The following is a 20,721-nucleotide window of genomic DNA, read 5'->3' on the forward strand; positions in this document are numbered from 1 at the left end:
GATGTTGGCAGCACAAGTTTCGTATCACTAGACAAGGAAAAGGGAGTAAATGACATGATGCAGAAATGTTTTATCCCAACATACCTACATAAAATCATTTCCAGGCGCTTATCTCCTCCGAGTTGGAGACAGAAGCATTAAAAACATCACTGTGAACAGGTGCACAACTGACAAACGTCAGCCTTCTCTTCTGAAGTCTCCACCACTAACTTTTTGTTTTCTCAACCTCTTGTGTGGAAGCCCCACTTTCGGGTAAATCCCTCTGTGCTCACAATACACTGAATCCTAATTCTAAGCTCACACACTATACAGACAGCTTTCATCCCTCCCTGCAGTGCTGGGACAATTGCAGCTCCTAATAGCATGGTTCCGGTGCTGTAGAAAGAATCATCCCACTGTAAAGGTACCACAGTCACATCACAAGCATTCAGTTCCAAAGAACAATATTAGCAGAATACACGACTGGATGCAACCGTGCAATGCCCACGTGCTGTCTGGGAAATGAGATGTGGGGAAAAAAGGATCTTTCCATCAGACTTCAGTTCTCCGGAATCAAAGCGTTCTGACCACAGTTGCGGCTCTTGTTGGTAAGCTGGAGCTTGAATTACACTCACAGTGACTTTGAGAATGACGAATGCATCACTTTTGGAAATAACTTACTGTAAAGCACTGAATGAATTGCCCAGATTAAAGCTCTGCTTGCAGAAAGACGTGTGGGTGATTTGCACACATTTTTGCTCTTAGCTTTTTGCTCGGCAAGGCATAAATATTTTAAACCACTCATTAGGCAGAAGTTAATTCATGCTGTGTGCCTGCAATATCTAAAATAAGAAAAACAGAAGTTCCCTGTCTAACAGAGTATAAGTTGAATAATGTAAAAATACAAAATGAAAGCTTGTTAAGAGTAGGTGCGTGCAACATCAGCAGCAGGCACCCTGTTACTGTGCAGCACGCTGAAGTGTTCCATTTTCTCTTTGCATGGGTTTTGCAACCAGGCTCCTGAAGGTCTCTGCTCATCTCTCTCCTTTAACAGGGTTTGTGCCTCCACAAACACCAGCTTCATCAGGCTCCCGGCTCCATGTGGAGGATCCAGTTGAGCACACAGATTATTAGTCCATAATACATGAGTAAAATGAACAAGTGACACCACTGCCTACAAAACAGGCCGGTTAACTAACATACTTCCCAAGTCACAGAGTCAATTGAGGACTAGGAGAGATTCCTGCCAAGTCACTTTTTCTCCTAAAAGCAGGCTCTCCCCTCTCACAGCACACATGGCACAGGATTAAGTACATCCCACCACGTCAAAACGTATGCAGTTACTATTTCTGCAGGTGTATTAAAAACAAAACAAAGATCTGTGACAAACTACAGTACAGAATGGTCAGCATAGGATTGCTACAGCTCTTAACTGCCTGTTAATAAAATGCTTTCCTGCTACAGATACCACCAGTTCTCCACACCATGGATGCACATGAGGCCATCATGTACTGTTTAGCCGCTCAGTTAGTGGCATACCTGGGTTAGGAGGGCTATAAAGATGCCAACCATGGCTATTTTTTATTTGGACACAGGAGATGGCCAGTCAATAGATACACCAACGTGCCACCATTACAGGCCACCAGTCAGTGACAAACAGCTCTGAAACCAAATGAAAACTCCCTGAGGCATCCAGGTTTCAATTAAAAGGCACAGAACATCTTTAGATTACGTAAGGTATTTAAAAGATGAATTGGTCAGCAAGACAATATTTAATACTGATTGAATAAAGGCATGGATACTGTCTAAGGAGTTCTTCAATTTCATGAAGAAGAATTTTGAAACTGACATCATTGGATTGCAGCACCTGCTTTCTCTATAAGCATCATCATTTTCCCCCAGAGGGTGGTGAGGCACTGTTCACAGGCTGCCCAAGGAGGCTGTGGATGCCCCATCCCTGCAGGCATTCAAGGCCAGGCTGGATGTGGCTCTGGGCAGCCTGGGCTGCTGGTTGGTGACCTGCACACAGCAGGGGGTTGGAACTGATGAGCGTTGTGCTCCTTTGCAACCCAGGCCATGCTGTGGATCTATGAAATGGCTCCTTTTTTTTTTTTTAATTTTAAATTGAAAAAGACAAATATCAAAATACCAGCTGTCCCTGAACAGCAGACATCAATACTGGTATGGACATTCTCAGTCAGAAGAACAACTTCTTATACTCACCAGCACTGACAGTGGATTGAGCAACTTTAACAACACAGTGCTCACGAAAGCAAGAAGGCCAGTCACCTAGAAAAGCAGAGGCTCAAACCCAAAGTGACACCTTGGCTACGCTGAGCTAAACAAACGTTGCACTCCTGATGGAACTTGGATTTTCCTTTCTGCATTTGTACTTGCTAAGGTCACAGAACAACGTGCCCTTCTGCCAACTTCAACTGAGGCATTTATCTGAACTCATCCTGACTCATCCTATTGATGTTTTCTGATCTTACCCATCAACTGCACAGCTTTTAGGGATAAGACACAAGGCACGACCTTGAGAGTGCCAACATTTCAATCCTGCTCAACGATAAACCAGGGCCTCTACATGTTCTAGTTGCATACTGTGATACTAATGCAGCATGGTGATTTGAAACAGCTCTGCAAAACAACAGCAGAGATAACTCTTCATTCCACACTATTGTCAGCACTTACTTTGCACACTGTTGGCAGTAACTTACCCAAGAGCACAGACATGGTCAGAATGATTTGATGACGCATCTTGTTTTGAAGAGCTGGCCTGAAAATAACAAAGAAAACTAACTGAGGATGATAATTATCATTAGGATTTCATTGCAGCAAACTTCATTTACTTGATTATTCACATATTTATAACAAAAGCAGCAACAAATCAGAACGTCATTTGAGAATATAACTCACTAACATTGCTCAGTATATCAATTAACCACCAGCGCAGCTCCTCTTCCATCATGAACACTAGGTAGTACTTCACTCCTGCAGGCTGACTATTGCTCACCTACCAGGCTTGGTAGTCTGAAAGGCACTACTGTGAATCTAAGCCCTTGGAAACATAACTGCAGCCAGAGCCAAGCCATTTCTTCAGCACCAACCAGCTCCACGTTGGTCTGTGAGATGATGCAGGCCCATCCACCGTTCAGTCAGGTTATCAGGCTACATTTTCAGCTACATTTTGGTCAATTAAAGAGGAAAGCTCAACACTTCGAAGGCAGTGCTTCACAACCTCCTACTGCAGAGGAAAGTGTGCTGTTATCAGCCTAGCCTTACCTGCACATCTTCCGTCAGTCTATTTCCTAATAAGAGAGCCACGAAGGCCAGAGGAACTGTGCTGGCTACAGCCTTCATTACGTCTGCCATTTCACAAAGATACAGGCTGTGATTATTTCCAAAAGCCTACAATAGAACCTATCTTTTTTTCCCCCCCCCCAAGTTTCTGACTGGAAGAAGAAAAATTACTTTTCAGAACTATTAACTTAGCATAAGGACCCACTGTTCACATGATTAAGCCTATGGTTTAATTAAAGCTCGTCCATTTTCTTCTCTTTTACAGGTGCAACAAAAATTTGTAATTCACAGCTCAACCACTTCTCAGTAGCAAACTGAGACCATTTTCATATGTTGTCCAAGAAAATCAGATATATATACATCAAAAGGTTATAAAGTTATCAGTATGTCATGGACTTTACATCTCATATATCTCATATCTCATATCTCATTAGAGCTCTCACTTTGAATACAAGCAAAAAATGTCCACCAATGAAAGCTCTAACTAACTCAAATTTTGGTCCATCGGTTGTCCTCCCACTGTAAGCATTGGAAGAAGGCAAAGCTGCAGCCCAGATATCCTGGCCCTTGCTCTTAGATGCTTAAAGAACCACTATTCTGGTAACACTGATAATTCATTGTACCATTGCAAAGAAGAACGGGAAGCATGAGTGAAACACCAACATCTCTACTTTGCCCCTGATTTAAGAAAGCAATTGGTTAATTGCATCAATAGCAGCTTGTTTTAATTTCAACCATGCAGTACCTACCAGAGTCTGAAAAGGAAGCAACTACAGATGTCCAAAACAACATGCACCTCGGAGAAGTGCACTGCATTGCTACCCTCTCTGCCACATAAACATCCAGATAAAGCAATCAAAAAGATTCTACTATCAGCACTAATTTAACCATAACATATGGGCCAGAAGACAAAAACGTAGCCTGGATCAGCTCGAGACATTTCTTCTGCTTCTACTGCACTGATCAGAGTTGGTATCACAAACACGTTGTTAAACTCTGGCTTCAACAGTGTTCATAACTAAGAACCAGTGCTGCACGGGACCAAAAAGCAATGCAAGCCTTAAAACACTGCATTCTGAAACCACCAGCTTTGCTGATGCTGCGCAGCAGTTTTCCAGTGCCATACTCTTCCTCTCCACGCGTATTTGAAGGGAGCACATAAAAGAGGAGGGAGTACCACTGGTTATGAGGGTGGATGGTGACAGGACAAGGGGGAATGGTTTAAAGTGAGACAGGGGAGGTTTAGGTTGGATGCTAGGAGGAAGTTTTTCACACAGGGTGGTGAGGCACTGTTCACAGGCTGCCCAAGGAGGCTGTGGATGCCCCATCCCTGCAGGCATCCAAGGCCAGGCTGGATGTGGCTCTGGGCAGCCTGGGCTGCTGGTTGGCGACCTGCACACAGCAGGGGTTGGAACTGATGAGCGTTGTGCTCCTTTGCAACCCAGGCCATGCTGTGATTCTGTGATTTCTACACTAACCGATGTGCAAAGCCTTCAGTAAGGAGAGTTCCTACCTTGACACCAACAGCCCATCAAGCACAAACCAGCAAACATCGACCAGAAAGTAACAAAACCAACATCGTTTGCTACGGGCTGCCGAGAGGCGGCACAGCGCGGCAACCCGTGCAGCACGGCTGCGGCTGCCAGCCCCGCTCACGGGCACACGGGGTTCGCCCTTTCCCTCTGGAGCCGCCCCTTTTTCCAGCCTCTTGTCCCAACAGCTTCCACTGCTGCATTTCTCCCTTCTAAACCACACGTACACCGGGCGGGTCTGAGCATCGGTCCGCTGCGAGCGGTAACAAGAGCAGAGCGGTGCAGCCCGGACAGGCTGCCCCCTGGTTTTTTTCTTTTTTACAAAGGCGACTAAAAGCTGCAAGATCAAAGCCGTGAGCGACAGCAATTCACCAAGGACCAACTTCAAATTCGAACGCAGACCAATGTACAGAAACTCGTTGCCGCCCGCTCCCTCACGACCCGCCCGCTCCCTCACAGAGGCGCGCTGCCCGCCCCGCCCCGCGACCGCCGCACGAACGGTTCCACTCACAGCCCCGCTCCGCCAGCACCGCGCGGGCAGTTGTTACACTCGCAGCCCCGCTCCGCCAGCACCATGCGGGCAGCTCCCACACTCACAGCCCCGCTCCTCTCCCGCAGCGCTAGAAGTCAGGCCGGCTAGCCGCTCCGCCCGTTGCCCGAGCCTCCCCCGCCCCGCCCCTCCTCAGGCGCGAGGCGGGGAGACTCGGAGCGGGGAATCGCTGTGTATTTAGACTGAATTTCTCCGGGCCGGCGAGGGGCTGAGGAGAAAGTTCAGTCCTGAAGCGAACGAGGGGGACACGCAGGCAGCCGGGCGGCGCTCCCGGCCCCGCTGACCTACTTAGCGGCCGTCCCGCCCTCGGGTGCCTCAGTGCCACATCCGCGGCCCCGCGCAGCCCCGCGCACGGCGACCCGCACCCCGCGCAGCTGTGCCAGCGCTCCGCCCTTCTTCGGAGCAGAAATTTCCCCACTATCAGATCTGAATGCGCACCAAGAGGTTCTAACGGCAATCCGTGCCAGAAGTCAGTAAAGCTACAGCAAGAAGCCCAACCAAAGGAAGCTTGGAAGAAATACAGCAAACAGCAGAGCAGAGATTAGATCCCGGACTGCAGATAGCCTCCTTAGAGCAAACCGCAACAGCAGAGATATTAGATACAGAATCTCCTTCGTTGGCCATAAAGATAGCAATGTTGACTGTAGCAGTAGTAGCGGGAGGGAAAGGAAGCTGAAGGTAATACAGGTGTGGAACAGAGAACGCTCAGAGGGCATCTGATACAGAAACGGAATTACAAAGAACTAGCAGTGAAATTGCAAGTCCCAGGTGCTGCTTTTTGACCCCATCTGTAAAGCAGCAGCACAGCAATGGTTAAGAACGAATCTATAATGCTTCTCTATGAAAGAGGAGAGCACGGTAACATCTGACTTCTAAGACGTACAGACAAAATAAGGGGAGAGCAGTGAGTAGCTGGGGAGTAAATCCCAAGGAGAAGGAATTAGCAACCATTGAAAGCACAGGACAGTACTGGCACAAAACCAGGCGGGCTGAAGCCTGCCACAAAAACATTTATTAAGATCTGAGTCTTGGCCGGTAGAAGAAAACTCATTTTTGGAACAAGCTCCGATAGGAAAACAGGACAAAAAAGAAACAGTGTAAGTGAGGGTTTAATAAGTTTAAGAAAAGAATGATTATTCAGCTTTGTGCCTCCAAGAAAAAGAAAAGTAGATAAAATAAGCCAGACAGACTATTTCAGTCTCAAATTTCTTTGCTACCAGTGAGACTTCCTTGAGAGCTGAACTCAATGTCCTGCTGTGCTCTTTGCATCCATTACCTGTTCGCTGACTTTTTAAGCATTGGAGTGAATCCCATTTGTCCCATCAGCACTTCATGGTCCACGTGAATAAGGAGCTCACTGAGAAAAGAGCTGATGGCACATGTAAAACAACATCACATATCACCTTCTCTGGACACCAGCTAGGGCTCACAGACCTCCCTCCTTCAGACCTGCTCCTGCTGTGCTCTCTTTCCTAAAGAGGGATGCCCAAAGCTGCAGGCAGTACTCCAGCTGACACCTTAGCCATTGCTATTTGGAGGGGAAGGGTCACCTCACTCCTGCACAAGCCAATCCTGGTTGCACATCCCATGCAGTTTGCTTTTTTCCCCTCCCAGCCACGCACCTCTGGTGACTCAGCCCTGGTTTGCCCATCTCCCCAACCCTCAGATCCTTCCTGCAGAACTTCTGTTTGTGCAGTTAATTACTTTAAATATCGTGCAGTTGTCTTTATTGAGTTACAGCCTATTTATTTCAGACCATTTCAGCAATTTGTCACAATCACTTCAAATCCTAATCTTATTCTTCAAAGTGTTTGTGACAGTACCTAGAACTCTGTTATCCAAAGATTAATGATATACCTGCACTTTTCAACTATTCAGGTACTTACTGAAAACACTAATGAATTTCAGATGCCACACATAACCTGAACAACAACCTTACCTACAGTCCATCAACCTGCAAACTGCTGACAGCCCCCACCTTTTACCTCAGATTTTCCTTTTTTGAACTGTTGTGAAACCAACAAAGGTCCAGAAGCCTTTTGAAGAGTTACACATTGAACAACAAAACACTGTGAAGTACCAAGTTCCAAGTGCTTTTGCAAAGCACATGAGAAAACCTCGCTGACTGAGAACGAGAAGCAACTGCAAGTAGAGCTTCAGAGAGAACAAAACCACTTAATGTTAGATAGACCTGGAGGCTTATTTATTAATTTAAATACTGAAGGATTAAAACCATCCCTTCCATCAGTCGCACTGGCCTGTCACTGCACTCAGTGATGGCACCCCCACCTCTCACAACAAGAAAATGACTGTGATCTCCTGCAGTCTTACATACAGATATATTGCAATACCAGTCTTGCTGAGTCCAGCAACTGAGACTCCTGTAAGTTTGCAGAACAACCTGCAAGCTTCCTGCCCAAGAGCAAGGGGGAAAAAAAACCTAATCAACAAGTACAAATAAGAAGTGTTTTCCTGCTCTGCCAAGGCAAAATGCTCCAGCCACAGAAATCTAAACATAACCCTTTTCTGAGGGCGCAGCTCTGAATAAAGATGCAGCAACCTGGAACACACCAAATCCTAGCAACTTTAGGCAAATGGAGCAAGCGTGCTTCTGAAAGAGCTGGAAAAAGTGGCAGACATTCAGCTTCAGTTCTACCAGGCTGCATCTGTCAGGCTTCAGCACCCTCTGGGTTTACTGTATGGGTTTTGGCCTCTTCATTTCTTTTTTCCCTCCTCCTAATTTATTCAACATATTATTCCTGCCAGGTTAACCAACTCGTATTTGAACAGGTGAAAGAGACTGACTGTGGAACCACTACAGAAAATCAAATACTGCTGTACTATGTAAAAGCAAATCATGTGTGTGGATCTGAAGTTGTTCTAAACCATTTAATGACTCCTAGAAGTGAAAAGTCTGGTTTTGTTATTAAGCTAATGCCAAGATGAGTGCTGCCTCCATAAGGTAACATTATAACTCATTGCTGCTGCAAGGATCTTTTGCATTTAATCTCTCTGCAGCTCCTCACCAGCATCCAATCAGCCAACCAAAACATTGCTGCTCCACTAAGATCCCAAACAGCATCAGACTTCACTTTCTGAACAGGTGCAGAAATGCTCTCCGCAGCACTCAGTGCACATTTAAAATTGCAGGAAGCAGGGATTCAGCACACTCTGAACAAAAAGCATTCCCTCCCCCTGCAAGACTCGTCCTCACAGCTGTACAGGTATTTCAGACCTGTCCTTTGATTGACACAGTGCATTGGCATTAACAGTATTAACAAACTAAGCTTTTAGATTAAAATAATAATAACAATGCTGTACTGCAACCAGAAGAAAGGATAGTTAGACAGATGTTAGTGGACGCAGCATGGTAAAACACAAGCAGACAATCAGTGCTCCTCCTTCACTGGAAATTTCTTCTCCAGACCAATGCAAAAACAACAACATTAGTTTAGGGAGGATAATCCAAGAGACACCATTCCACGTTAGAGCAGAATAACTGCTTCCTGTTATTCAGATGTTCCCGCTGATTTATTTGATTCTAGGACAAGAAGATCCATCACTGCTTTGAACCTGAGAAACAACTGCAGCCACCTGAGCACCAGTGCTCCCTCCCAGGATGGGATCCTTCACAGTGTGCTGTCTGAACCCAGCTGCCAGCACACAGGAATGGACCCCAGCAGCTCACAGCAGAGGTGCCAGCAGCACAGCAGCCATCCCAAAGCCCAGACTCACTCTCAGACATTTTATGCCAGCATCAAAAGAGCTTTTTATGACTCTATGCAGTACGAATTGATCTCTTTTTGAAAAATAATCAATAAAACATGTATCTTTATCCCACGTGATGGCAGGATACGACAGGCTTATCTTTGGATAGTGAACTGCCCCTGTCAGCAGAGAATGCAGCTCAGAATCCAGATGCCTACTGGAAACAGAGAAGCAGCATTCCTACATGTGTTTACAGGAAAGAATAAAATTCATCTCCATCTCTGACACATTGCACAAGAACCTAACAGGGAAAGAATCCTTCTGTGAGAAGCAGATCCAGGTAAGTTATTGACAAATAGTTACTGAGTTCTCCCCTTGGGTTAAGCCGAATGTTAATGGCCGCCAACTGCCTCACTCTACAGAAGTTCATTTAACTAAAACTTCTCTTGAGTAAAATTCATGGTTTAGGTACTCCATGAGTTCACTGTCAATGGATGGTCCTCACCCCCAAAAGCATACAAGAAACAACAGGTTAATATTCAACAGAGCTTTGACCTATAACTCTCTAGGCTCTTCACTACCATTCCCATCGCACCAGCATTCATGCCATGGCTGGTGGAGCCCAGGGCTGCTGCTGCAGCCTGTAGTGAACCTAGGGGTGTGTTACTGAGCACACAGAAGCCAATGGAAGAAATCACTGCCAAGCTAAGGTAAGAATTGCCTTCAGGATGCTGGTGCTTTATGGCATATTGTAGATACTCACAAAAAATCTCTTCATTCCTTCTACAGAGACCTAAATCGACACAGATTATGGCATAAACTGCTATTGTCATCTTCTTTGGAAGCTTTTGAGGCAAGAAAATAGTGACAGAGAATGAAGTAATTCAGTGAGTCATATAGACAGAAATTACACAAAACTGGTGTCTGAGGATAAGAAATACTTTGGAAATTATTAATGAGAGAAGTCTTAAAAAGTTTGATTCATACACGACAAATTGCCCACTTTCACATCATGCTTTTCTTCCACACATTAATAATTCAAGCCAACAGACACATCAGGTTTCTAGATTTTTGTTTTCTGGTGCTTTTAAGCTTTTGTGTTTCTTCTGTTAACTACCTCCCAGTGTATGAGCTAAGTCCATCTGAAGCAACACTACAAAGAACACTAAAACTACTTAGAGATGACAGCTATTCTTGTGGGAGAAATGCCATCTTCTGGAGGCATCAGTGCACCAATACCAGCATGGAGCTTATCAAGGAGACAGAGCCACGTCTCCAATGTGCTGCATGGTCAGAAGACAAGAGGCAGCAGGTACAACAGTGAAATAAGATAGGGCTCGGGACCAATAGAAATGGAAGCTTTTGCTTTTTCTTACAGCACCAGCTTATGGGATGTAAGCTCAGCTTCCAGCCTCACCCTGCCCTGTCTCAAGCTGTAGCAGCCTTACCCCCTGCTCCGGGCTGCCCTGGCCAGATCCTGCAGCTGATGCCCTTGCTCCCCAGCAGATCATCTCATGCTGTATTACAGTCCTCAGCTTTAAGCTAGATGTTCCCATTTAGGAGCCAGGCAGCTCCTCCCTCCTGGCTCCAAGCTTTCCAGCCACCTGCTAGCACTCTGCCTTCAGCTGCCTGGGAGCTCAGCTCCTCCTGGCAGCCATTCCAAAAGCGCATCTGAGAGGTGCATTCCCCTCACATCTCCTCCCCAAATGCCACCCTTCCCAGCAGACTGGAACCCTGCAAGACATATCCCACATCTTTAAAGCCTGAAGAACACCAACCCCCTGCTCAGAAGGTGGAGCCGGCAGGCGCAGGTGGGGCTGCACCCCAACCTCTGCAACAGCCAGGTGAGCTTGTCAAGTCCCCCAAATGCTTCTGGGTGTGATCTTTTAGGAACCAAGCTCCATCAAATGGCACAACATGGCCTTCCTCCCAGCAGTCAGCCCTCAGCGCACAGGCAATGTAACCACAAAGCAGCCCCTGTCTAACACAAGATGTGTACCAACAGATTGCATAGCAAGGACCCACACTTGCTCATTTTCCAGACAAACTAACACGAGTTTATGCTGGTAAACATAAGGAAGATTTCAAAATGGAAAAAGCGAGCACAAAGAGCAGAATATGTCCTTGACGTTCACGAGGCATGGTTCTTAGTTTATTCAAGACAGTAATCACCTCAATCAATGCACACAATGCAAATTGGATAGAGCAGCACTGAAGTCCCAGGGTACGTTGAGCTCTGACATAGGCCTGGCTGGTGCTGGGCGAGGACCAGTGGCTGCAGCAGCTCTGAGAGTGGGAAGAGGAGAGCAGAGCAGCACTGAGCACAGCCAGCTTCTCAAGGGACTCTGCTGTGCAGCTCCATCAGGAGGGAGGAATACATTATAGTTCATAATATAGTCCTGATTTGTTTTTACAGTTGGACAGCTCTAGCTGTGAAGCTTTCGGAGGAGGCAGAAGGGAAAGTCTACAGGAAATTCACTAGGTGGAAACTTTGGCCCTTTTGAGAGGAAAGGCTGCACGTGAGGTCCCAGGTAATTAGTGTTGTCACCATTAGCAAAGCCTGCTTCCTGAGTGCCAAACTGCAGTTTGACCACATGAAAACGCTCAGCGCATTCAGGGGGAAAGCTGCAGGAAAAAAAAGTTCAGCCAAGAAAGATGTCCTTTCAACCATCAGGCTCTGCGGTTTAACTTACATTCTGACAAGTTCTATGGGTTTGATATGTCAATTTGCTGGGCTCTTAAATAAAAACACGAGTTACTATAGTAACATTTACATCATAGGTTGTACTTGTGCTGCCTCTGAGATACAGAAAACCAATCTGCTGTGTGAACCTTTGTACTTCACTTCTGCAATATTTTAAAGGACAAACCTGTTTTCTAATAAATTGGCTTCTTTTTCCTAACCATTTCACTTCTCAAATTATAAATTAAAATGCATTTGATCTAATTTTCTTTCAAATGACTAAGCCCTGCGTGTGGGAACATGAAACCTGGTTCCAGGGGGAGTAAGGAGAATGCGTGTAGAAACGAAAGTGCAATAGGGGGAAGTCAGACACATCTTGCTTTTCTAGTCCTTCTGCTATCTGCTTTCCTCTTACAGGAATAGATTGTTATTCTGGGGGGACTAAAAGCCTTCATCTCTGTAGCTTTTACTATAGCCTGTCAGAGAGCAAAGCAACACAGCCCGTTCTGAGCACTGCTGTCCTTTCCAATATTCTCCCAGCTTGATTTGTCAGCACTTCCAAGTGCTTCTGTTTCCCTGCTATATCTGCACCCCCAGTTTGCTTCATTACGAGTTACAATAAGAAATCACAAGGCACAGAAGACAGATAACCCAGCTTTGTTTTGGAGGATCCCCTTCAATGTGGGAATGCTCCTAAGCTGGCACTGCCTTGATTTAGTGCTGGAAGAGCTATTATGCTCTCCAGGAGGCCTTATTGTGGCCAGACTAACCCCATTGCATGGTTAAAATCCATTCTAACTCGAAAGGAGACATTTCTGTAGTAAGAAAAGCATGGCCCTCCTTGGCAGATGAGGAGAAAATGAACCAAGGGCAACGCCAGAAGACAGGTGTCTGTAGCTGCTGCTCCACAGCTGGTATCATACGGTCAGGGACAAAGGCAGAGTACAAAGCACTATCCAGTTACAGCCAAAGCCTCCTCTCACCTCTCCCTGTGGCAGTGAATACAGAAACAAGCCCTCCACATGTTCCTAGCTGTTCATGTCCCTGCTGAACTCTTGGCCTTCCAACAGTTACCTGGAGGTCAGTTTATGGACCGGATTTAATGTATGTTTCCAAATTATAGCAGCAGAATGAGATCCTTTATTACCTCATTCCTTCGCAAAGATGTGTTTAAAACACTTACTAGGGAAATGTGTTCCCTACAAATGACTCTTTAAAGAAAGCTGCTGTGGAGAGAGAGGGAAAGCACATCAAAAAAAGAATAACAATGCAGCATGACAGAGTGAAAGATCATTAGTCCATTGACTCCAGTACAAACATTCCCAGATCATGCACCTACCTGATAGGAACGAGCAACTGGAAAGCACAGCAAAGGATAACAGAGTGCAGGTAAGCAGTGATGGCAGCTGACAGAGCCAGCAGACCCCTCCAAAGGGTCGCTTTGTTTTTCCCTTCCATTTTTCTCCCTGATGTGTGAACTCAGTTCTGACTGTAGTGAGGATGAGAACAAACAGAACTGCGCCACAGCCACAACACTGCTTGTCACACAAAGTTAGTCTTCGCTGGTGCTCTGGCTAGGCAAAAATCAGAGTTTGCTATTGGTTCAGAAGAGGAGCACTGTGTGGTCTACTATCACTGTAATCCTTGCCAGGATGAGAGCTGCTCAACTGCATTTCACTGACAAGAAGGTAAACACCACTACATCTTCATGTGCAGAGGAGAAAGAAATCTGTCTCCAGAAGAGCTTTGTAAAACCTGGCGCCAATCTGAGTTTAATGTGTCATCCAGCACAGAGGCTTTGAATTCACAGAACGTAACTAGTGAGATAGATAAATGGTGAGGAAGAGAAAATAAGGAGATATTCTGCAAAATACCCCGGGGAAAAAAAGAAAGAAACATAGGCTTTTAGCAACACAAACATCTCTAGGCCTGGTAAAAGGTTAGCACGTTGTTCACTGTAACATTTGTGCACTGAATGCAACTGTGGTCTAATATAAACTGAGGCTGCTTCTGTGTTTTTGGCAGCAGAAAAAGGATTGTACTTCAAATGTTTATGCTTCGGTGATGGATTTCATGCCAGGAAAAACACAAACCCTATCTGCTTCATGCCCACGATATGTGAAAGTGCCACTTTCTCTGCTGAAAGCAGGCAAAGCTAGAGTATGGGTACAAGGATCCTCACCCACCTTATCCCATGTTTCCAAATGGGAAAAATTGTCCTAAATAAGGGGGAAATGTCAAATGTCACTTATGCCACACAATTTTCCTAACTTCTTCCAGACACATTATTCTTCTTGAAAAAAGGAAAGCACCATACATCCATCCAGTGCAGCTTAAGAGGTCTTTTCACAGCAGTACAAAAATGGAGAGCAGCAAAACAACCAGCGTCCTTTGGCACACCTACCTGGCACAGAATTCAGGACATACCACTCAGAGTACTACCAGACCTTCAGACAGCGAAGATCACCTCCAGATCAAAGCATCTGAAGACTGAAAGAATCTGAGAATAATTTCATTTTTAAACTCTGTTTATGGTTAAAATTCCTTTTTCAATATTTCTTATAATTTAATAGCCGATGTTTCCATAAACCACTTACCATACTTTGCTCTAAAAAAGAAAAAAGCCATAAAACTGCACAGGTCATTCCTCATCAAACCAATTCCTAAGCCATCAAGACATATTTAATGAGCCTAACATCAGTCCATACTGTCCTAACCACCACCTCTAACGTAACACAGGAAAAACACCTCAGCGTGAACTGATATTTAGGCAGATTTCATTTTAAAACAAAGAGGGAGGAAGGGATTAGCTAAATGTTGAGTGCTCAGATGGGCTGTCACACTGTGCAGTCCCTGAAACCGTCCATTCCTCCAGGTGGAACCCATCTGCCTTATGCAGCTTGTACAATATTGAGTCGATGCCATGTAAATACAGTGATTAAACCACAAGCTCCCTGGGGGCTCTGTGAACACATTCTACATGACTAGAATACGCTATGCACAGAAAAGACTTAATTGCTATGTGTTTGGAATGGCCTCTGAGTGTCAAGGCCAAGAGTAAATTGAGCAGATCGCAGCAGTACGTTCACTGCGAGCGTTCATGACTTATCAGTGACACCCACTGCTGCTCATGGTTAAATACAGATAAAATCCTGGCAATAGCTGCAGATCATTTTATGATGCCAAGATGAATATGCTCTTTTTTCAGGGAGGGAGAACTGTGCTTCAGCACAGCAGCCAGCCCAACACAGCGGAATGGCTGTCACACACTGCATGGCTCATACCTGCAACCTGCACCTAGGTGAATTCCTGTATCTCAGAAGCACCATCTCACGTTTGCTGCCCCAGCTCAGCACTAAGTTTTATTTCACGTGCTTTGTCAAGTGACTATTAATTGATTTCATTGGGCTTTGTTGGCAGCTGCCCTTCACCAAGTTAATGGAGCTTTAGAACCTTCTACAGGGTGTTCATACTTGGATCCACTTCATAACTGAGTCTCTACAAATATAAGCTGCTTTTTCCTAGCATGTAGAAAATTGTGCCATTTGTTCCAAAGTAGCTGCAACTAAGAAAACTCTACAAGTCAGATTTTATGTCAGTATTGAGCAGTCATTATACGCTGTCCAGTACGATGTCCAGTTTTCAGCTACTGGCTTCCCAATACTGCTCTACACCACATCTTCAGCCACTAATTCTAGTGGGAACCTTTGGGACCTGTGCCTTGCTCTCCAAAATCTGGCAGTATCTCATCCATACTGAGATACACTGTGGACAAAACCTATTAGAGAGCACATCTCACACGCATCCCAAAACCAGATGCACTGGGTGGCGGAGCCATTTTGTTCAGCATTGAAGGCATTTCTGTCTCAGTAACTTCTCAGAGCCAGATCTGACAATTTCAAAACATCAGGGACTATTCCAACATCAGCAGCCAATAGTTTTGGAAGGAAATCAGAAGCACAGGGAGGAAGAACAAAAATAAAAGAAAAAAGGGAATGGGTGGATCCCTTTCCATGCCGGTATGTTGACATTCTGCATGAGTTGCTTTCTAGGCAAATAATAACAGATGAGAAGGAAGGAACAGCATGGGAAAAAACACAGGGGAAAAAAAAAAGCCAAAACAAAACAGTATCAAAACAGTGTGTGGTGGGAAGATAGGGAAAAGGAGGCTAGGAAGGGCCAGATACAGGAAGAAGGTAGAACAATAAGCAGATGGATCCCACCAGGGCAGAAATGTGTACAGATAATCCTGGCACAGAGGAGGTGCGAATGAAGACCATGGGATTCTGATAAGAGGGGAAGGGTAAAGAGGAAGGCAGAGCACAGCAAAAGCAGAGCACGATGTCCTCGTGAAGGGGCTCATGCTGCCAGCAGGAGCAGTGCTAAGCCCTCGCACTTCAGGCTGGTGAGAGCTCTTCTGCCAGCGACAGAGGATTTTGTACATTTTGCCCTCCATAGCAAAAACTGGAGCGCTAGGAGGCAGGCACCAAGCCAGCAGGCACTGAATCAGACAGCTGTTTCCTATTGTAACCCCAGGCTGCAGTGCAGACTAGGCTCAGAGTACACTGATACATGGAGGCCTTGGGGAGAGAGATGATCTGCGTGGCCCGTTTCATTCCCATAGGAAACATTCCCTCAGCCAGCATTACCTCTCTTTGCCAGGTGCTCTTGCTGCTGCATGAGGAGGTATGGACTAAGTCTCTGCTGATGCTGCTGGAGAAGATGAGAGGAATGGGCAGCAGAGTCAGCCCTCTTATGCTGTTTTCCACTGGGAAGGAACCACACAAATACTGATGAACCTAACAATCTGGATCACAAGGAATCAATGCGAGTTGTTCCACACAGAGACAGAAACACCGTGCTAGGTACAGACAGACAGGGCTGTCCTTACAAAACTAGGTTAAAGCAAAAGAGGAGATCCAGTGACAGAACACACTCTGATCTTTCTCTGTCTGAACACTCCCAGTCCTTTGTTTTGCACATTAAAGGTACTCTGTGTCTCCAAACATCAAGATTCTCCCTTACTGATTAGCTATTTTAACCAAAAGATCTCCACTTGAAGCGTGTCAAATGCAGGTCTGATTTGATTATTCACTTCAGACAGGTTTTCCCTTCAGAAAGGTCACATTTAATGCAGCACTGTTCCATCACCCATTTGACTGTAGGACATGCAAATGGCTGATGCTGCAGCACACATGGGTCACCCCAGTTAGCACCGGTTGCCTTTTCCTCCCCTCTGCTCACCTTTCATTTCCACCATTCCACTTTCTTTGTCATTGGGTTAAAGAGAGAGAAAACAGGCTGCTGAGCGCAATTACTAACTGCAAAAGGGTTGGTTTGGGGCAGGAAGTTTTGATGTTTAGAAGTGAACAGAACAGCCTAAATCTAGTTGGCACACTCCATCCGTGAGTGAAAACACAGCAATAACAAATGGCCCATTTCTGCAATTTAAAAGTTTTCTGAAAGCCAAGGAAATGCTATCAAGTTAATGTGATTATTGAAAGCGCTGCAGGAAAACACGCATTGACTGACCTCATAACGAGTTTACCTACAGACTTCCTCATTACCTGTGCATTACCAAAGAGATTTAGTGCCAAGAATACAATCAGCTTCACTGACTCCTAATTCCTTACACTGTAACACAGCAGAGATGCACACAATAAAGCAGCCACTTGAACGTCAGACAGGCAGATGGACGAATGAGTTTGCCCTGGATGGATTTACACAGAGCCTTTTACAAAGTCAGAAAGTTCAGGATCTACTTGTAAGTGAGCCACACAAATCAGCTTTATGGTTATTTCTGTCTATTGGTGTAATTACTCTTTGCTTTCTCCAAAGCCACCTAGAAGCTTCTGCTATACCAGTTGTACTGGGGTAGGACCAATGAAATCCATTGTGACTGAGTGATTATTGGCCTTGTTCAGCACTGCTGCATTTATCTTACAGTTATATCTGCTCAAAAAAGTACATTTCTCCAGAGAACGCACTAATTTCTCTGGCAACAAGAACTCTGTCTCAAGGCTACCCACATATCTGTTCTGCTTCGTCTTAGTGAATGGAAAATTGGCTCCGGATGTGCACTGCATCCCAAGGGACCTCCTGGGGAATTAACTTTGTCCTTCTAACCAAGCTCCCTGGTTCATTAACACATCTGAAACAGGACTGACTGAAACTGATAGCATTCTGTACCTCAACACAAACCATTATGTGCAACTCTCAGATACCACTCACGCAAATTACATCACCCAAACTATCTCTGTATTAAAGTAGCCGCCATCTCAGGCTGCTTGCCTCTCCATCCTATTAATACCACCCATACATCAGTGTTTGTTAGTATTTTTGAATATGCAATCCACTCTTGGCACGGCTGTCTTGCGATTCCCAAAGTTGACAACAGCTCAGTCCCACCAGAGCAGGGAAGCAAGAACTGGCTGTAATTGCTGGCTGTGGGAGTACAGCATTCACTCCCATATTCCAGAGAAACTGGAAATGCCAGCAATCACAGGGAGGGTTGCTTTGGGTTGGTTTTATTTGTTAATGAACCCCATGGAGCAGGGCCCGCATGTAGGTCACGTTAAATGAGGGAACTGGGGGCTTCTGAGCAACTCCAAGGGACAGGATGAAGGCTGGAGCCAGGACAGGCTCCAACTCAGCCCTTCTGGAGCTGGGACCTTCTGCCTTCCTTGTGGGGCTGGACCCCGTGGGATAAGGGCCAAACAGACTAATAATTCTCTAATAATAGGGAGAGGAACAGACACCTGCATTGCTTCTTAGGTATCTGAAGGAGTTTGAACCATCTGAATCCTAACGGAGGCTATTTGCTGAATCCTAATTAACTTCACACGCTTAGGAGACTCTAGCAGAAAGACTGTATGTTTTGAAATGATTGTTTCTAATTAGTCTGTCTAGCTATTTTAAAAGCCTTGCAAACAAATGTGTTCCGCTATACATTTTGATTAAACAGCAAAATATTTGTTAAGAATGCAGTCTTCCTTGAAAAGATAGTATATCTTTGAATAGAAGAAATAGCATGCTCTGGACTGCCTCAGATATGTCATTTTCAATACTTTGATTCAAAAGTTAAAGTCACCTTCTGCATGCATGGTACATATTTTATATTTCCTAATATTTTAAAATTAAACTAGGAGCAAAGTTCCCCTTCAAGATTTATTACATGAGAAATCATTATCACGTGCTTGTCTTTAAACATCCTAACCCCTCATTGCAAACTTCAGCACTTCCACTACTAGAAAAAGCAGAACATCAAAGGCAGACCAGTTGTGCCGAGCGACACAAGCTGTGTTGCTGAAAACAAGGACAAGCTGTGAAATCCTCTCCTGGAATAAAGTGCCCTCTGTTGAAACACGGGCGTATGGATTTCTGTACCAACATTACCCTGTGTAGTGCAGCCAGAAGCAACAAGCACTCCAACAAGATGGACAGTCTGGTTCAGAGAAGTGACTCCCCCTCAGGTTGCCCTTCAACATTAAGGCTTCAGCATCTAACAGCATCAGCCCTCTTGGATCCTGGTTTCCCTGCCCCGCTGACCCAAATAGCAAATTCCCACCAGCTTCAAAAAGGGAGGACTTGGTCAGCAGCCATAGGTTACAACTACTGTGGCTTTTGTTTTTATATTGTGCAAAGGCCGTTTTTTAGATGGAGAGCTGGTAACAAAGGCCCCTATTATATTGTATAATACCAGTCTCAGGCAGGAATTAAATGAATAACAAAATCACAAGCCCAATTTAAATAGTCAAAACAAAGGGTAAACAAAACATATAAATGTCATGATCAATCCTCTCATTTCAAGCATATGCTTTGTAGAGCATGATAAATACCGTTTTAACTTCTCTCCAAATCCTCTAGCAAACAAACATCCATGCACAGCGTCATTTCTTCATGTTGATTGGGAAAATTAAAGCAACTGTGCCAGCATGCTGGAAAAAGCAGCTCGAAGCAAGTGATATACCCAAATGCACAGACACGGATAGCCTCAGCTAACCTCCTGTCCTGCTGTCACCAACATCCGCCGTCACCTCCAGCTCTGTGTGAGCCCCAGCACTCACTAACAGACCCTTACTCTCCACCAGGAGGGCTGCTGTAACCACTTACTCAAAATTCTCTATTTTAATAACAGACAACAACACTATAAGCACGTTTTGTAGGAAGGCAACCTTTCTAAATGCAAAGACTCCGAAGTGAGATGATATCATGTTTGATTATGCACAATTATGTTAATTATACATAAAATACTGCAATCAGCAAAGCCATAGTTGTAGTCTCACTATGAAAATAACCCTCCGTTGCACCCAAGAGTTAGGGTGGAAGGAGAGCATGTCTCTATGTTCCCCCAAGAGGCCCTCTAGGCACTTGGACAGCAGGAAGAATGCCATCTGCACATGCAGACCAGGACTGATCCCTTCGTGGCAGAGGAAGCAGGGAGCAACAAACCAGAACATTCAAACTGAGCTAATAGAAAGGAGCAGCACCCACAGTATTGGTCAGTGTGTAGAACTCATCTAAGGAGAGCACTGATTTCAAGACACCAGCAGCTGAGCTCTGAGCACTGGGACATACACAGCTGGAACCAATTTCTGAAAAGAACTCCTAAGAAGAGAGAGACAGCTAAAATAAACCTCACCATAAAGAGCAAAAACAAAACAAAAAGCAAGGGACAAATACAGGATATTTATAAATACCAGGCCAATGGAGAAAATGTTTCTGTAGGAGTGTCCAGTTGATCTTTAACATGTAATCACAACTCAGCAGTTAATGCTTCCTTCCATACTTCATCATCAGGCTCTCTCCTGTAGAGCTCTCAAGTACACACCAGTCACGTATTTGCAGGGAGCACTTAAACAAATCAATTAGTCATTAGTACCTGGTGTGCATCCAGCCTAATGAAACAGGCTTCTCATCCATTAACATACAGCAGAAACAATCCCTGCAGAGCAAATGATGCAGTA

General features: G+C 45.0%; 1 protein-coding gene across 5 annotated transcripts in view; it reads right to left on the minus strand.

The window, feature by feature from the left end:
• Positions 1 to 6,883, minus strand: part of LEPR (leptin receptor) — a 29,458-nt gene extending 22,575 nt beyond the window's left edge. For 3 of the 5 annotated variants that reach the window (XM_048944271.1, XM_048944269.1, XM_048944267.1), the window contains exons 1-2: positions 5,326 to 6,882; positions 2,700 to 2,758 (exon numbers count right to left, since the gene is read on the minus strand). In XM_048944271.1, the coding sequence (XP_048800228.1) occupies positions 2,700 to 2,758; positions 5,326 to 5,390 (124 nt within the window). In that variant the 5' untranslated portion in view covers positions 5,391 to 6,882. Of the gene's footprint in view, positions 1 to 2,699; positions 2,759 to 5,325 lie in introns of all 5 variants that reach the window. The other 2 variants (XR_007376958.1, XM_048944270.1) reach the window with 2 other exon arrangements.
• Positions 6,884 to 20,721: the final 13,838 nt, after the last annotated feature.

The sequence above is a fragment of the Lagopus muta genome, chromosome 5 (assembly GCF_023343835.1).
Source record: "Lagopus muta isolate bLagMut1 chromosome 5, bLagMut1 primary, whole genome shotgun sequence".
Taxonomy (NCBI): domain Eukaryota; kingdom Metazoa; phylum Chordata; class Aves; order Galliformes; family Phasianidae; genus Lagopus; species Lagopus muta.